Source organism: Equus przewalskii, chromosome 14 (assembly GCF_037783145.1).
Source record: "Equus przewalskii isolate Varuska chromosome 14, EquPr2, whole genome shotgun sequence".
In the NCBI taxonomy this organism is placed as follows: domain Eukaryota; kingdom Metazoa; phylum Chordata; class Mammalia; order Perissodactyla; family Equidae; genus Equus; species Equus przewalskii.
In genome coordinates this window covers 15,329,671-15,347,921 of record NC_091844.1, presented here as the reverse complement: position 1 = coordinate 15,347,921, position 18,251 = coordinate 15,329,671, and the positions used below count along the sequence as shown (strand labels likewise).

Sequence of the window (18,251 nt, the reverse complement as noted above, 5' to 3'; positions counted from 1 at the left end):
ATAAATGCTTTAAAATAAATATGATATTCTAGAAGCACTGCAGAAGTTCGTGTCCTGGTGATGAGGCTGCAGTAATAGAATGGGGTCATAGCTTTACATCAAGTTCTTTCTGAAAGTGCTGAGATTCAGGTACTTTGCGTGATTACTGAATTCACAGGGAATCTCTGGGGTCTAAAATCTTGCCTGGACATCTGAATTTCACGCCACGTAATGATAAAACCTTGGTGTGTTTTATAAAACTCAACTGCTTCCATCCAATCCATTTTCAGCTCCTTAACACATGGGAGCCGAATCTCCCTACTGAACAGTAAAAAGGCGAACTTCACCAAGGATCTGTGAGCTCAGTGCGGAATTGACCTTTCATGACACAATACTTACCCTTACTATGTTTAATGGATTCTGATAGTTTATGTTCTATTCCTTTTTGGTTTTCAATTGATTTTTATGACTTACTGCAGGGCTCAGCCCACCGTTGATAAGGCACTGTCCTAGAATCAGAGCTTGGAGAAAACATACATCATTGGCATTTGGCTCTGGAGGACACAAGTCCCTTCTCGCCTCCTCCAGGGGCTGACCACACAGAGTAAGCTGAGCTTGGAACAGGAGAAAAGAGTTCTTTGGGCCCATCCTGCCCCTAACCAAGCTTGAACCTCACCTGTGCTTCATTTGTGGAGGAATAACTCCTGCCCATTTTTACTTCTGTTGTTAAAAGGGTTGGCGAATGAAAGAAAGACTTCAGGGGGAAATGTACCATTTTTTGCAAGTACATCATCAGAATCACTCAGCAAGGGCCAGCTGTGTCCCCTGTCCTGTTCCTGGCACCACCTCTGGGCCTCATGGCCCTGTGGGTTCAAGCTCTGAGGCACAGCCACTCACTGGGCACAATCAAAAGGCATGCCCAGTCCCAGAGCTGGGAACAGACTGTGTCCCACAGGTCTGTTTCTAAGGCAATTGATCAGAGCCACAAACACTCATGCGACCCATGCTGTGGCTGTTTGCTCAGCACCTGGCATGGTTTCTGGTTTGGTACGTAGTGTTACCATACAACAAAATGGTCACAGCATGCATCACACCACAGTATAGTGTCTCTCTATCAGGATCCCTCAATACCTTGGCAAGTGGAGGTTGGAAGCCGCCTCGCCCCCAGATTTACCTATGAACAGGTATGTGCAGGAACACCTGCCATCACCCCGTTCCTCAAGGAAGCGTCACCTGCACCACTCTTGTTCCATCCTTTCTCCACTTGTGGACTGTCACATACTGTACCTACAGGTTAGGCCCTTATCTCTGCTAAACAGCCACAAGGACATTTTGATCTGGGAAACATAGAGTCACTCAGTGGAACTAAACCTCTTCAGAAATAAAGAGACTGAGAAGCAATGTGACCAAAATTCTATGAGAGCAGCAGTTGTGCTGGGGAGTTATGTTGTGTTTTGGAGAAAACAACCACGGATGGGTCCTCAGTCTGCTACCAACATCCACATGCACGAGAGGCACTTATGAAGTTGGGTGGTCGAATCCACAGCCATGGCAGATAACGCTGAAGGGTAGAGACGCAGACCTTGGAAATGAGCCTGAAATGCTCACTGTGCTGGGCCCTGTCTAGGGCTGCCCAGATGGAAAGGAGGTAACATCCTGGCCCACACGCCTGGAGGAGCTTACGATCTACCACAAAGGCTTCTTTCAATATGATGTCACAATAGGCTAGGAAAGTGAAACATTAAGACAATAGATCCAAAAAAAGTTGCACTTTCTGTATGTTATCAAACAAATTTTTACAGTTTTCAAATACATTAAAAGCTTTACCCTACGCCTACTCTTTAACCTAGAACTTCCTCTTTTAAGGCTATATTCTAAGGAAATATTTACCCTACTGCTGAGTTTATAGGGTAAACCTAAATGTCCAACAATATGAAATCATTTCAATAAATTGTAGAATGTCCACATATAGCCCATATGGAAGCTGTCCTTTTCCTCAACTTTGAGCCATTTATGCCAAAAAAGTTGTCCACTTGGACCCAAATATGTGATAGCAATATGGAAGTTTCTGGAGACTTGAAGGAGACATGGAAAAGGTCTACAGTGTAACAGCCTAGAAACAACTTAATCACACGATCATCCAATGTCCCTTCTTTGCATGCCCCTTCAGAGGCACAAAGCCACTAGGTGGTTCTCCCTTCCCAGCACTTCCTTTCCCCTGCCCTCCCCTACCTCCCTTGCTCTGCTCTTCCTTCCTCTTTTCTCTCCCTCCATCCTCCACTCCTTTCCTGCAATCAAAGTTTCACTGGCTCCAGTTTGGTCCTTTCTTATTGAAAATCGTTGTGCTCAACTCTTCACCCCTACTCCTTCCAAATTTTCATTTCTTATCCATTTCAGAGTTCACCAAAAGAAAGGCCAGGCTAGTAAACAGAACAGATCCTTCTTAGAACACAGTTTCATGACCAGATTTTGTCATTTTGGTGTGATTTATGGAGTCTCATTCCCCATGGAAGGACTAACAAGGAATTCTCCCAACAAAGATGGGTCTCTCCTTAGTAAAAACTCATATAACGGCTGAAAAAGGAAGAGAGTTTTCTATATATCCTTACATATTCAGTGGAACATTATGCAATCATTAAAAATGATCTTGTAGGGGCCACCCCACTGGCATAGTGGTTAAGTTGGCATGCTCCACTTCGGAAGCCTGGGCTTCATGGGTTCAGATCCCAGGTGTGGACCTGCACACTGTTCATCAAACCATGTTGTGGTGGCATCCCACATACAAAATAGAGGAAGATTGGCACAAATGTTATCTCAGGGACAATCTTCCTCAAGCAAAAAGAGGAAGTTTGTCAACAGATGTTAGCTCAGGACCAATCTTCCTCACCAAAAAGAAAAAGAAATCTTGTAGAAGCCTATCTTGTGACATGGAAAGGAACTCACGATACACTGTTAGTGCAAAAACAAATCAATTTTTCATGCATGAGTCTATATTTGTAATTAAAAATAAATATATACGAAAATAAAAGAATAGAAGGATAGACATTAAATGTTCATAGTGACTAAGAAATAGTTTAGTAGAATAGTTAGGAACATGGCTTTGAGGTCAGAAAAACATGCGCTACAGCCCCTCTTCCACTTCCCAGACATGTGACCTTGGGCAATTTCCTTAGCCTCAAAGTCCCTGTTCCTTTATGTGTATGCTAAGGGAGATGTAAGACTTAAGTGCGGTAATACAGAGACAGTGTGCAGCACATATTGAGTGCTCAATAAATGTCCATCAGTATGCTTGTGGTTGTGCTGGGTTCCAAACTGGCTTATGGATTTTCCCCTGAATTAACTATCTCTTTGTGTCAATCAAGAAACATAGTCATGCTAAAAATAAATAAATATTAAGGAATGTTTACAAAGAAAAATAAGGAAAGTGAAATTAATAATCAAGTAGACAATGGGCTGTAGGAAGAAGTAGGTTCTAGGAGGGCTTGGTCAAGGGAGGTCTCCTGGAGGTGCTTCACGTTTTAAAGATTAGGGGGACAGGGAGGAGGTGGAGAGCACCTGGAAGAAGAGATGGGAGAGGCCACTTCTACCTGGACTCCCGGGATTGTTAAGAAAAATGAAATGAGAGCAGAATCTTGCCTAACCCAGTCTCACTCCCTGACTTACTTACTCTTTCCCCTTTTTCTTGTGCTTGTAGCTATTTTTCTCAGACACCTGACTATAGAAGTGGATGTTCAGCCACCTCATCTTCTTCTGCCTCCTTCATCATAGTTTAGATGGTTTCATGCAACTGAAGATGGTTATAATAAAAGACTGTAGAAAGTCAAATATCTCTGCTATCTACTACTGCATTACGAACCATCCCAAAACTCAGTAGCTTAAAACAACAACAATCATTTATTTTGTTAAAAAATCTGCCATTGGGACAGAGCTCAGTGGGGACAGTTCACAGAGTTTAGCCAGAATGCAGGATTCACATCCAACGTAGCTCCCTCAAGTGGCTAACAAGTTGGTGCTTACTATTGACTGGGAACTCAGCCAGGGCTATTGGCCAAGGGCCCAACTCCTCTCCACACAGCCTCTTCTAAAGGCTGCTTGGGCTTCTTTACAGAATGGCAGCCAGGTTCTACAGAAGAGTGGAAGAATCGTGGAAGTGGCTTGTCTGTCAAGGCCTGGGTCTAGGAACTGGTAATACCACAATTCTGGCATATCCTACTGATCCATCAGAGAATCTGTAATAATTCAGGAGGAATACACATAAATGCCATCTCTCAATGGGAGAAATGTCAAGGAATTTACATTTATTTTTAATCTATCGTGGCCTACTTTTTGGCCACAGATTATTTCAATTTCTCCCTTACGCAAAATATACTTATGCCCTGCCAAGGGCCCCAATAATCTTATCCAATTAAGGCATCAACCTGGAGTCCAGGCCCTCATCATCTAAATCAGGCAAACTATGGTCTGTGGGCCAAATCTGGCCATGCCCACACATTCCATGGCCCCCTTCCAAGTTCACAGCCAGCAATGGCTGGGCCAGTCTTTTTAAACAGTGCATCCCTCTGACTCTGACCCTCTTAGCTTCCTCTGTCACTTATAAGAACCCTTGTGATTATATGGGGTCCACATGGATAATCCAGAATTATCTCCCATCTCAGGAGCTTAGACTTAATCCCATCTGCAAAGTCTCTTTTGTCACGTAAGGTAACATAGTCATGGGTTCCGGGGATTAGGATGTGGACATCTTTGTGCTCATTATTTTTATTATATATATTATATCTTATATATTAAGGTCTCCTCTTATTTTTTTACTTCTCTGTCCCTTTCAGTCCAAGCCACTACAATTCCTTTAAAAGTGTTTTACCTTCTCAATTTATAATCCATTTTATTAGACAAAAAGACACCCTGAATTTCTTTCAAGACAGCCCTCTCTCCCTTGAGTCACCTGTGGGACAAGCCCTTAAAGTTTTTTAAAGGACCTATTAGGCATGTCCAGAAATCTGTCTGAGGTCTTAAAATATTCCACATTACTTCAGGCAACAGTTTTGCTAATCTTCCCACTGCTACACAACAAACATCACTTTTTTCTCCAGTTTTCAATGGCATTTTCCTCGCTGTCCTTCAAACTCTCACCCTCAAACTTTCAGAGCCTTCCAACTCCCACCTGCCACCCATACATGTTTTGAGCTTTAGTTACTGTAGCACCTCACTCCTGGTACCAAAGTCTGTTCTCATTTATCTGTTACTGCATAACAAACCATCCCAAAACTTTGTGGCTTATTTTGCTCATAATTCTGCAATATGGGCAGCACTCAGCTGAGATGGTTTACTCTGTTTCATGTGGCTTAACTGCAGCTGGAAAACACATTTCCAGGAGGCTCACTCATTTGATTGGCATGTTGATGCTGGCTGTCAGCTAGGAACTCAGCTGGGGCTGTCAGTGGGACCCCAGTTCCTTTCCACATCAGCCCTTTAGTGGGGCTGCTTGGAATTTCTCACCATATGATGACTGGTCTGCCAGAACAAGTATTCCAAGAGACAGGAAGTAAAAGCTGCTGGTCCTCAAGACATAGAAGAGGATGGAAATGGGCACAACTCCACTGCATTCTATTTTCTCTTGGCCAAGCAATTACAGAGCCTACCCAGAGTCAAAGGGAGGGAACACAGACCACACCTCTCAAAGAGAAGAACATCAAAGAATTTTAATTTGCCCCACCAATGAGCTATTGTCTAATTGTTGCTGTCATAATTTCACATCTACCCACTCCCATTCACTATGCATTCCCGATGAGCACAGCCTGAGTGGTATACCAGACACACCAGGGCTCCAACATCCACTCAGAACCACAGGCACGGCACATCCCTGGCCCAGGTATGTGGTCCTCATCCCCTGTTTCTGGAATACCCTCTAGGCTGTGGGCACCAGCCACTTTGGCCCTTCTCAACCCTCTGGCCAAAGCCTAATTTGTCTTTCTTAGCTACAGACATGCATGGATGGGGAGATGGAATAGCACTCATTGTCTTGGCCTGGCTCTTTTCTCACTAGGAGGACCTCCTCCTTATGGCTTTTCAAACTTTTCCAAATTTTGTCCCTAAGATCTTCTCTGAGCAACTTGCTCCAAAGTACATGAACAGACATTTTCTCCCAGGAGGACTTGCCCTAGAAATCAATGGGTTGTGAGTGATGTATGGGGAAGGAGAGAATGGAGCTTGAGAACATAGGTACCTTGGTGCGTTGTAGTAGGGAACCACTGATGTCACTCCCTCCTCTATTCCAGGAGCTGGAGTGAGTAATTTTGAAGGCAAATAGAGAATTTGTCTTAGGAAAGAGCTTTTGGAATCCACTGCTCTGAGTATTCTCTGCTTGATGGAGACAGATCCCAGATGGCTGAATATAGCCTTCTTTCTAGGTGATATCTGTGGATACCACCTGAGTGGATACCATCTGAAGATCTGTTGTAAATTTCACTAGCCTTGTGAGCCAGTTTTATCCATAACTAGACGTCAGTCACCTAGATGTCTCAAAGTCCTCCAGGCTTTTGGGGTTATCTTTTTTGCAATGTTTAAGTAGGAATTGACTTAATCCCCTATCCAACGTATGGTGGAAACCCAATTTTTCCTACCCTATTCCCTAATACCTCAGGGATACCTCTTGTAGTCACTAATTTCTTATATCTGCTGATCTCTCTCATGGCTCACATATTTCAATTGTTTCCTATGTTGGTTCCAAATTGATCCAGAACTTTGGTTTCCCCCCCAAAAAAACCCACTCTCACAAAGCAGTTGTACCAGGCCAGTAGTTCTCAAACTTGGCTTTAGAAACACCTGGCAGACTTTTAAATACCCTGATGCTAAGTCTGCTGTCTAGATCAACTCAATAGGAATTTCCCAGGCTTCAATATTTTTTTAACTCCTTTAGGTATTTCAACGTCCCAGAGCTTGAGAATCTCTCAGCTAGCACAGTGCCTCTCATACACCAGTGTGCATGAGAATCATCTGCGGATCTCGCAAAAATGCAACATCTGTTCCTGGGTGTGGGGGGGGGGGGGCCTCAGACTCTGCATTTCTAACAAGCTCTCAAGTGATGCTGATGCTGCTGATCCCCAGACCACTTTGAGTAGCAAGGAGCTAGTAGCCATGGGGGTTGACAGAGGCCCAGCAAGCAATTTACACCCTTCCTGCTAGACATCCATCAGTGACACCACTATCAGGCACTTCTCAATGACTTCAGAGGCCATCTTACTCCTCTGGTCCCAGCTTCCCTCCTCTCTCCTTTGCCTTGGCTATTCCATATTCTTAGTTCCCCTGCCTTGTCCTTCTCAGGCTGCTTGTAAAAGCATCAGTTTTCCTTCTTTATTGGGCAGATCAATCTAGTCCTCTTTGACTCCTAGCACATCTCAATCTCATTCTATGAGCTTTCTTTCCACACCTGAATGCACTGTCAACAGGATTTACTAATCCCAAGGCAGTACTCTGCCCAAGGAATGCTACCTCCAACTTCTAAACGAGAGGTTCCCAAACTTTCTCAGTTCACAGTGCCCTTAATGTCTGAGGAATTTCTTCACAGAGCATCTAAGACAAAAGAAATGTCTGACAGCTCTGTTTAAGAATTCAGGTTGAAACAACTTAATGATAGTGGTTTGCATGAGTGTAACAGATGTCTATTTTTCCTCAAAAATTTAAACTATCCCATGGCACCCCTGTGATATGCTAAGCCACCCCAGGGCACATTGGTGCACACTTTGGGAACCACTATTCTGAACTAATAATTGGGATAAATGTGACTTCCAAATGTCCTGGCAAGGTAAGAAAACCTTGTAGCAGTGACTCTGTCTGATCCAGATGGGGACTGTTGTGAGGAGGGGGTTTCTGGGTACTGCTTTCCTACCATGAACCGCAACTAGAATCTGGCACAAACAGGCTGACACTCTACTCTCTGCTGTAGCCAAGAGAGTAACTTTATAGATTCATCTCCCAATGGATTTGCAGAGGACTCTGGAGTTAGAATAGTAAAAGAAATTAAACAAAGGCAGGAAAGTAGTTCCTCTCCTGGTAACAACTTGAAAACATGACTCACTTAGCATCAGAAAATCTGGGAGGGTTGCTCAACTATTATCAGAAAGCTGTGTCACTTGTTGGTGCAAACTGTTTCCAGTTAGGAGCCCAACCCTATAACACAGTGATTCTCAACCCTGGCTGCATATTAAAATCAGTCGGAGCTTTCAAAAGATACTAACTCTGGGCCCCACCCCAAGCCAGTTGAGTTAGTCACTGGGGATGGGACCCAGAGATTTATAATTTTTAAAGTTCCTCAAGTGATCCCAAGATACAGCCAGGGTTAAGCGCATGGCCCATGGATCCACTGCACTAATGTCACCTAGGAACTTGTTATAAACGCAGTCTTGGGCCCCATTAAAGACCTACTGAATCAGACTACATTTTAACAAGGTCCCCAGGTAATTCACGTGCTTTTTAAAGTTTGGGAAACTCCTCCAGCCACAAAGAATCACAAAATGTCAGCACTTTCGGAGATATTACTGAATCCCGTCTGTGTACCACGTCTTTGGGAGCCCAGAGAGCTTACATAACTTACCGTGTCACCCTGCACACTGGTAGTGAGGCTGAGATGAGCACTCATGTCTGGTGACCTCCATCCCACCTGGTGCTCTCTCCTGTGGGAACTGATACATGATGCAAAAGCACCAGGAAGTGGGGATTTGAATTCCAGGGCTCTCCAACTTGTTTCTAGCTCTGTGACCTACAAGAGGTCTCTCAACTTCAGATTCTTCATCTGTAAAAAGGAACTGAAAATACTCACCCCATGTCCTCTGAAGTCTCATGGTGAGGATGTGCTGAGTCGTGTATGCAAAAGGGCTTTTACGCTGTAAAGTGCTGTGCAGGTCCAAAAGGGAACTGAGGTCGTGTCCCTCCAAACCCACAGTACAGCATGACTGTGAGCCTGCTCTGCTCCCAGGCACCGGAAGTTGAGTTTCCTAGAGCCAGGCTACTCAAAGTATGGTCTGTGAACCAGCAGCATCCCCTGAGAACTTGTTAGACATGTAGGAGCCTCAGGACCCACCAGACCTACTGAATCAGAATCTACATTTTAGCAAGACTCCCAGGTGATTCCTGGGAATCCATGTACATGGGAAACAAAATATGGCAAGTGGCCAAAAATACATTGTTATTTGTTAGGCAAACCACAGAACTGCTTTAGTGGGCTAAAATCTAAACAGAATTCCATTGTGAATTGGAATGATCTGGCCCTGTGACATTAAGGCAACATTCCCAAGGAGAGATAGGGCAAGGTCCTGTAGGTATTAGGGGCACTGGGGATGGTTTCCTGGGGTTGGAAGTTTCCATAACCAATATCCTCTAATCTATGCAGGTTCTGCCTCCCTCCACCTCTCTCATTGTGTTAATTCTCAGCTTGGGTGATATCCTTTTTGGATGGGAGCTCAGCCATGAACACTGACCATGAGTCTTGCGAAGAAAAGCATGAATCCCAGCCAGAGACAGAATGTAAGAAATCTCTTCAAAGCCATCCTTGGCATCAAAAAGTGGCTCCCAAACAGGAACGTGTTAAATTCTGTCTACGGAAATGATTCTTCTTTTGTCCAATTTGCAAAAGAACTGGGCTCCAGGAATTTTCCTAGCATGTTATGTAAACAGGGACAGTACGGAAAGTGGTGGAAATGGACATATTGTGATTCAGGACCCCAAATGTGTCAGGAGTAGACAGGTTTCACACATGGGCTCAGACGAAAGATTTTAAAGCACTGCTTCTCCCATTGACTGGTGTGCAGCAACTAAACTCCCCACTCTGCCACACACAAAGAAAAAGGACCGAGATCCTTCATGTTGAAAGGCGTACCTAAAGCTCCAATCTCCAAAGCGAGAAAGGTGATCCTCCTTCAGATGAGAGGGAGTCTAGGGAGGTCAACATTGGCAAAACTCTTGTTTTGCCTCACAAAATATTTTCAAAAAATGGCTCTGAGAAGTCCTGCTTTAAGGAACCTGACTTAACATTGTTCAATCCAGAATCTCTCAAAATTATTGGACCTGGAACCTCCTTAGGAGCATTAGCACTTTTCTGTGTGAGTGTTCTTCAGATGGTGCTTTGGGAACTGCAGAAGTTAAGCATCCCAGGCTAATGGAATTGCACTTGCTAACCTGTTGTCTTTGACTCCTATCGTCAGCAAGAGGCCCCCTGGTGACGGACCTCGGCCTTCCTTCGGAGGCTTCCAGCCACTCAGGTGATTGTCCAAGGGGTCCTGGGGTGAAAGGGAAGGGTGGTGGGTAGCTAAGCCTCCCCAAGGAGGTGAGCGACTCTCTCCCAGGGGCATCTAATGAATAGTGGGAGGGAGCACCCCAGCCCTTGCATTTTCAGCTTTGAGAATGTTAACCTTTTGGGGAAGAATAAGCTCAGGAGGTTAACACAGGACTTGGTGCTCTGACGAAGTGACAAGAAACTCACATTTATTGAGCAAGTATATACCAAACTCCAGGCTGAGTTCTTTCCATAAGGGAATTAATTTAATTCTCACAACAATTTTACTAGAATATTACTATATTCCCACTTTTCCAATAAAGAGTGAGCATCATAAATGTGAGGAACTTGCCCAAGACACTCAGCTAGCAAGTAGCAGAGCCAGGGTTACCAGTCCCGATTCCACTCTGGGGGTCTTTCCATCACATGTGGCAGGAAGACCTCAGTTTGAGTCCCAGAATGTTTCCATGGGTCCTGTACTTCCTCATCTGTAAAGTGCTCTAAAGATCCGATGATAGAAAGCAAGTAAGAGATGAGAGCTCACAGCTGGCCCAAGTCCTCGCAACCTGGAACTCAGGCCCTGGCATAGGACCCCTGGGCAATGACTTTGTGTGTAGAAGCCAGTATGCCAAGAACATGGTGGGGCCATGCACAGAGGGTCCTGTGAACATGCCCTTTGTGCTCATACAGACAGGCAAAGAAGACTTTCACTTGTCTTTTGGCTCTCACAGGCTGGTGGGGGAGGGGAGAGAGGACAGACATCCAACGCTAATTTTGACTTAGTGTGTATTTGTAATGGCTGCTGTAGACAGCAGCATAGGTTGCTATAGGAATACGGAGAACCAGCCTATGCTGAGGGATGGAATTGGGAGATAGGTCCAAGAGGAGGTGATGCCTGCACTGAATCTTGAAGGAAAAGTTGGAATTACCCTGCAGGATAAAGGAGGAAAGCCATTCCATGCAGAAGGAACAGCGTAAGCAAAGGTGCGGGGGAGGATATGGGAAGAGAAGGAGTTTGGGACAGCTGAAGCATGAAGCGAGAGTGGAGGAATGGTAGGGATGCAGGCTGAAAGAGCTCAGGTGATGAAGACCCGTCCACCTGCTGGAACGACCACGCCATTGTGATGCAGGACAGGGCTGAGTCCTAGGCTGCCTCGTTTGGCAGTGGACAGTCCTACCTTAGTGATGGTGATTTCCTTCCTGTCTGTGCTAACCACAGAGTGCATCTGTGATTCAAGTTTGGTAAAGGATCAGACGTTTACTTCCATTAGATCTTATAGGTACCAGCTAGTGTCGAAGCATCCCATTTTTTTTAGTACTCAAGTACTTTTTATTCCATTTTTTGTGTGTCTGTTTTTTCCCAAAAATACAATTCAAACTTGAGAATACTGATAGATTTTATCTTCAGTTGGTTTCAGTCCTCATTGTTTCATTCCCCAACAAAAGTCGCAGATGGCTTGTGCCAGAAGAGCCCTCAGAAACATACTGATAACTTCCTCCAGCCCAGAGACGCCGACTCGGCAAATACTAATCAAGTGCTGGTTACTGAAAGCCCCACCCAGGGCCCTACGAGAAACATCAAATGAGTCAGAAATGACTCCTATACAAGCACGCAATTACTGCAATACAAGATATTGCAGGACTGCTGCCCTTCTCCAGCACAGAACAAGAGCTGGGCAGCTCAGAGAGGAAAAGGTCACTCCCAATAAGGGATTGAGGGAGGAATTGAGGAAGGAGGTGGCATGCGAGCCGGGATTTCGGGACAGGGACGAGGAGGATAGTAGGTGACAGGGAGGAGGGCACAAAGGACGGTTAAAGGCATCATGATCACAAGTGAGTAGGAAGCAAGACTCTGTGTGTGTTTACATTTATGTATGTATTTAATTATATAGTATAATTACTAATCTACAGGATAGTCTACCTCATTATCACATTTTACATCTGTTGTGCCAAATAGACTCAAACATTGGTGCTCTATGTGGGCTCGTACCTTCCCCCATGCAAAGCCTCAGTTCAGTCACTGAAGAATGGTCAATTGACCTAGCAGAGGTGGCATAGCAACAAATTCTTGGTCTAGGATTGCCCGCTCTAGGCAGGGCCAACTGGACTGAATGCCTAAACTCCCCCATATTCAAGCAAATCCTTGGCCACTCCTGCAGCTGGTCCTGCCCATTCAGACTCCACAAGGGCAGGGACAACCCCTCCACATTTTCCTCAAAACTCCTGCCATTTCCATCCCCTTCCTGACACAAAGCTTCTGCTCCTGGCTGCTTCCTGCCTTACCTCATCCTCCCCACACTTCCACTGTTCTCACCATGGGCCCAGATGGTGCTGAACTCTGCAGAGATCCATGCCACCCAGACATTTCTGATAACATGGGCCCACCAGTGAGAGGGTGCAGCAAAGAGGGTTATCAATACTACTACTAATGATAATAATGATGAACTTCCATTGGATGTTATCAATACTACTAATCATAATGATGAACTTTCATTGAATCCCTCCATCTTCCTCACATCAACCCTGTGTAAGATAGCTCTTCTTACCCCCATTTTACTGGTGGGCAAAATGACATTTGGAGAAGTCTAGTAATTGTTCAGCTTGAAAATGACTGAACAAGGATTTGACTCCAACTCAGTCTGACTCCAGTGCACAAGTGGTTAATCAGGAAAGTTCGTCTATAGGTAGAGTAATGAGATGGAGTAACAGGAAAAACTAATGAGAGGAAAACATATTGTCTGAGCCCACTGAGCAAGTGGGGATATGAGAATGGTGAACTGAAGCAGGTTAATTGTTCATAATCTCAGGTACTGTTTTTCAGATTCAACAATCAAATCTATAAAGTTAATGAAGTGTACTATTCGAGACCCAAACCAGCAAGTTCTTGTCCTAGAAAATGGGGTCCTCAAAGCAGTTCCAGACAAAGGCACCACAACCCCAGGTAATTCTCAACCTTGCTTTACTCAGCAGAAGTGGTTCCTGTGCTCTCTCACTCTCCCTTGGCTGTATTAACCCCCTCACCCAATAGGGGCAGCTCAGCCACTCCCCTCTCTGCCATGGGCAAAAGCCTGCTTCCTGGGGAAACTGCCTCAAGGGCCAGCTGATGGCAGGCAACAGTTAGGGTGGGGAGATGGGCCCAGAGAAGTCTCTGATCTTAAAGACATTTCCCTGGAAGGGGTGGAAAGAAGGAGCCAGAGGCATAGGGAAAGGGAAATTCCAAGAATTTCCCATCCTTGGCTCCTGGGCCAACTCAGGTGTGAGAATTTGATGACATTGCCAAAGGGAAGAGGGTTGTTGTACTTGAAACATCAACAGAAAAAAAGATTATTTTTCTACTCACCAGTTTTCTGACTTTTTCCAGAGACCTTTTATATATCAACTTCACAATTAAGTACAACTAGTATCAAGAAAGAAAATCATATTTTTTTGGCTGTCTCTAAAGGAGAGCTCTGTCTCCACTGCGACACAGTCAAAGATCCAGAGCATCCCTCTTTGCAACTAAAGGTAAGAGATCTGGGAAAGAAATTTCCCCACCCTCCTGCCCAGGGAAGTGGGGAGCCTTAAGGTTAAGGCTGAAAACCTAAATTTTGGCAAAGACTGCCATGAACTTTCCTTCTTTCCTTCACAAAGTAGCCTGGCTACCTCATAAATTCTCCTTCTTCTTTCAGAAAAAGAACATCAAAGAACTGAACTCACTGAACAGTAAGGAAAGTCTGCCCTTCACTTTCCTCAAGGAACAGATTGGCTCCTATTTCACCTTGGAGTCAGCTGCGAATCACGGATATTTCATCTACACCTCCAACATTCCCAGGCAACCTGTGGGAGTGACGAAAGATCTAGGGAAAGAAAAAAACACACAATTTGAATTTGAAAATATCAGTGTGAATCTCAGTGTAGTACAAGATGGAGTATACAAACTAACAATGGCCAAACCATGCATGACAATGGAACTCTAACTCTCAACTTCTGTAGTAATTGCCCAGAATCAAGATTTGGTCAATAACTGACAACTTTTCTACTTTTATCCCCACTTCCAACTCAGGACCAATCAGAAAAAACCAACTATGCTCTCCAAACCAATCACAGAGGATGCCCCGCCTCTAGCTTCCTCAGGCCAACTCCAATCAAAGCACTCCTGAAGCCCTCCCATCTTGGCCACCATAAAGCTTTCCCACTCCTCTCCCTGCCTATGAATCACTGCCAAATGCAAGTGATGGTGGCTGACTCTTTTGCTAGAGCCAGCTCTGAGTAAAGAGATGCTGCTTGTTCTCATTTGAGTGGTCTTTGTTTATTTCCAGAGAACAGCAAATAAGAAAATATCTTCTCCCTATAACATGTTGTCTTCACCCAGCAAGCACATGGGCTTTGTTTTCAGTGTCATTTGTGCCTGTAAAGTGTATGTAGTTTGGGATATAAAAAGTACAGTGTGGTTAATTACAAACTTCTACGCTGAAATAAATTTCTGGGGAGCGAGGATCTCAGTGCCTGTGGGTTTGCTGCTTTTCTAAACAGTCTGACCTCACTTGGGTGCCTGTTTCTCAAGATAGAGCCAGGCCATACTGGTTATCTCCTCCAGGAGGGCAGCCTGGATAATGCAAGCTCTAAAATTAGCGATGCAAGTAGAGGCTGGATGAATTCTAGGGAGGCTGATCCTGCTGCAGGTGTAAACAGAGAGGTTCAGTGGGGTCCAGGCCCCAAGGGATATGGCAAGGCACTGTCTGTGAGTCCTCAGTGGGAGAAAATGGGGCAATGGATGTGAACAGGTGGGAGGAGTCAGTGGCAAAGAATCCGGAGCAGGTGGCAGACAGAAGCAGCTTCTGGGAGGTCTGAAGACAAGCAGCAGGGCGCTCATCTCTCATCTGGGTGTAGATCAAAAGAAAGACAAGGTCCAGATCCTAAAGTAGGGTCAGAGTGCCAGGTGGGCAATCAGAACAGGAACTGAGGCCCCAGGCAAAAATTTGGGGGCAGGGGAGGTTGGAGGCTTGTATGGGTTTGGGTTCTAGGGTTGCATGCAACAGACGTAATGCTTAAAGTCTGGAGTGCTTCTCACCCACACAGAAACTATTATCTACAGATGGGAGAGCCCAGTGAAAATCTGGGGTCTGGAGGTGAGTGTCTTCTTTTGTGATGTTGCTGATCTTTCCCCCTCCGTAACCTTCAGAAAGACAAACCTTGTTTGTGTCATCTTAAGACTAAAAGCCAACCATTTATGGAAACTCTAATTATGCCTTTCTTTTATAATTCACTGAGCTATGCAATTACTCTCTAACTGAAAGTCTTGATACTTACAAAATTTGCTTACTCATTGGATTTATCTGCTGATATAAAGTCCAAAATAGCGTGACTAATATCAAGACTAAGAATAAAACGACTTGATGACTCGCATGATTTAACATTTGCATGGCCTTTGTCTTTGACTACACTTCAAAGAAAATGGACAATCAAAATTACTTTGCATTTGCAATGCTTTCAAGAGTTCTCCCTTCTATATGATTGTGTAAGTGCTCTCCTAGTATTTCATTCATTGGAACTGTTTGCATTTACTCTCATTTGGAGAGTTCTAGCAACCGACAGTTCTTGTTTGGCAGTGGCATTTAGCCAGTGATCTGGGTTGTGAAAGGTCCTTAACTTAATGATGCTGCCTTGAGATCATTCAGAGTGGGCTCAGATGAGATTATAAATGTCCTTAGTCTAGTACTTGCTGGCTGACTGACTTGACCTAACTCTTAAAGGACCATGCCTGATCTATTTGAATAAACATATTTGTATATTTATTCTTAAAGGACCATGCTTGATAAAGATGTGGGGCCCCGATCCTATCTACTGTGCAAGTTGCCACTTTGCGGCTTCTATGGTCCATACAGAAGCAGTTGGCTTTCTCAGTCCTGCAGAGCTCCAAAAAAAATGGGACTTGCAGTGAGCTTAGATTGCAGGCTGCAGACGAGCCCCTTCCCTAAGCAAAGTAGTGTTTCCTTCCATCTTTGTTTGCCATCTGGTGAGTGTTGGTCTGAGTCCATCCTTCTCTTGAGAGACTTTGTGGATCAAGCCAGGAAATAACTGGCATACACCAACATTCTGAAATTTGCCAGCCCTTTCTTCCTTTCTGCAGCCTTGGGTAATACATGGGCTGTGGCTACAGTTTCAGAAAGTGGATCAAGGGCCAGTATCTGCTTTGGGGTTGTGTAAAGAAGAATAAAACAGTTTCTCTCCCCAATTTTCTAAGGAAGAGATACCGGTTGTCTCACGCCGTAAATGTGCCCAAGGCCCGTTCTCATTCATTGCCCTTCCAGCATCACTTGTTTTACCTGTCAGGTCAGGAAATGTGTTTTATGCATGTCAGGATACAGGGTGGAAGAAGGATGGGTGGCAGGGGCTCCCTGTGCTTCTAAAGCACTCTTCCCTCCCTTTACCCCTCCATAGAAAAGGAGGTTCCCAAAGGCATATAGATGGGATATTCAGGGTACCACAGCCTGGGGTGTGAAAAACCATCCCTGCAAGCTATGGAGACATAGCTGGCTCCATGCTGTCCACATCTCTCCCTTTTCTCCATCTTTGCTTTTTTCTCTATCAGTAAAGGAAACTCATCAAGTCCCCTCAAAGATGACAGAAAGTTCTCCCACTTTGAGCCTAGCTAACACCCACTCTTTCTTCTATCTTGCTCAGGTGTTTCTTCCTCAAAGAAGCCCCTCTGATTTCCTGGCTGGGGTACACACCCCCGTCATGCACCAGGCACTGCTTCTCCATAGGCACTTGTGGTTGGCCTGATTAACATCTGTCTCCCCACCAGACTGTAACTTCCTTGAGGACAGAGCTGCATCTGAGTCTGCTCAGCCTTTCATCCTCAACACCTAACACAGAGCCTGGCACAAGCACTTCTGAATGAATGAGTCAACTGATGGAGGCCTCACCAGGCAGCCCACACTGTCCAGGCTCTGAGTGAATAATCCTCTCTCAGCAGCTGTGTTCTGCTGGATGCATCCTTGCTGTGGACAGTGCATGGTCACCAGACAGGCAATGCAATGAGATTTCTCTGTGGCTCAAGCTTACATCACCTGGAGTAGGACATTCCTAGTGGTTCGTGTTTAAGCCTAGACTGAACACTAGTGCTGATGCCCAATAACCCGGAAATAGCTCTCAGCCAGAAAGGCACATTATCATTTTCTAATGTATGGGGAGGAGGCAGCGTTTCTGAAAGTGTAGACCAGAAAGAAACACTTGAATCAGAATGACTCGGGGGCTTTTTAAAAACGCAGGTAGATTCCTGGGCTACATCCCAGAAATGCTTAAATGTGCAACCCTGAGAATGTGTATTTTTAAGAAGCTTCCCAGGTGATTTTTAAGCACAGTTGTGTTTTAATGAATGAGCTCTGTAGTAGGAATCAGAACACTTGGAATTCTGCCACTTACAATCTGGGTGACTGTGGTCAAGTTACTTGTCTCTGAGTCTGTTTTCTCATCCATGAAATGGGCACAAAAACTCCCCCCTGCCCTCCTCACAGCATTATGGGGATGCAACAATCACTCAATGCATGTGAAAATTACCTTGCAGACCAGAAATCACCATGACCAAGACAGTCTCCCAAATGGTGCCCTCTGCCTGCTCTGCAAAAAGAGACTGTCCCTGACCCATTGGGTCAACTGACGTATGATCCTGCCTCAAGCTCCTGAATGGAGCTGTTCAGACATAGCACCTTCTGCAAGAGGGCTGTGGGGAAGTAAAAGGTAGTGTCAAAGTCTCCAGATCCCCCAATTAGGTGGAATTTGGAATGCATTTTCCTGCTGAAAATTGCCAAGAGAAGCTGGGCCAAGTAAAAAAACAAAACAAAATGAAACAAACTAGTGTTACTTTTGCAGTAAAAAATAGTGTAGGCTTTTGTGAGAGAAATGGAGAACCCAACCATCATGCATTGCAGCTCTCTGATGGAAGCTGTGCTTGAAGTTCCAGACTGACTCAGGGATGAATGTCTGGAGGCTGCATACAGTCTATGGTCTCTTGCCCTATAGA

At 44.8% G+C, this 18,251-nt stretch overlaps 1 protein-coding gene across 2 annotated transcripts; it reads left to right on the top strand.

Moving 5' to 3' along the window:
* Nucleotides 1–5,740: 5,740 nt before the first annotated feature.
* Nucleotides 5,741–14,518, top strand: LOC103556353 (interleukin-37-like). 2 transcript variants are annotated; one of them, XM_008528428.2, is made up of 6 exons: nucleotides 5,741–5,848; nucleotides 9,365–9,498; nucleotides 10,180–10,232; nucleotides 13,054–13,187; nucleotides 13,608–13,750; nucleotides 13,915–14,518. In XM_008528428.2, the coding sequence occupies exons 2-6, from the start codon at nucleotides 9,454–9,456 to the stop codon at nucleotides 14,200–14,202; spliced, it is 663 nt and encodes a 220-aa protein (XP_008526650.1). In that variant the 5' UTR covers nucleotides 5,741–5,848; nucleotides 9,365–9,453; the 3' UTR covers nucleotides 14,203–14,518. The 2 variants fall into 2 exon arrangements, with proteins under 2 accessions (XP_008526650.1, XP_008526649.1); XM_008528427.2 differs by having other exon boundaries at nucleotides 10,176–10,232; nucleotides 13,068–13,187.
* The last annotated feature ends 3,733 nt before the right edge of the window (nucleotides 14,519–18,251 follow it).

What these genes read in the sequence shown, in the direction of transcription:
- LOC103556353 (XM_008528427.2), top strand. Translation starts at nt 9,441, where the DNA reads ATGAACACTGACCATGAGTCTTGCGAAGAAAAGCATGAATCCCAGCCA. An exon ending in CAAAGGCACCACAACCCCAG is followed by an intron (nt 13,188 to 13,607) that starts GTAATTCTCAAC and finishes GACTTTTTCCAG; the next exon opens with AGACCTTTTATATATCAACT. An exon ending in ATCCCTCTTTGCAACTAAAG is followed by an intron (nt 13,751 to 13,914) that starts GTAAGAGATCTG and finishes TTCTTCTTTCAG; the next exon opens with AAAAAGAACATCAAAGAACT.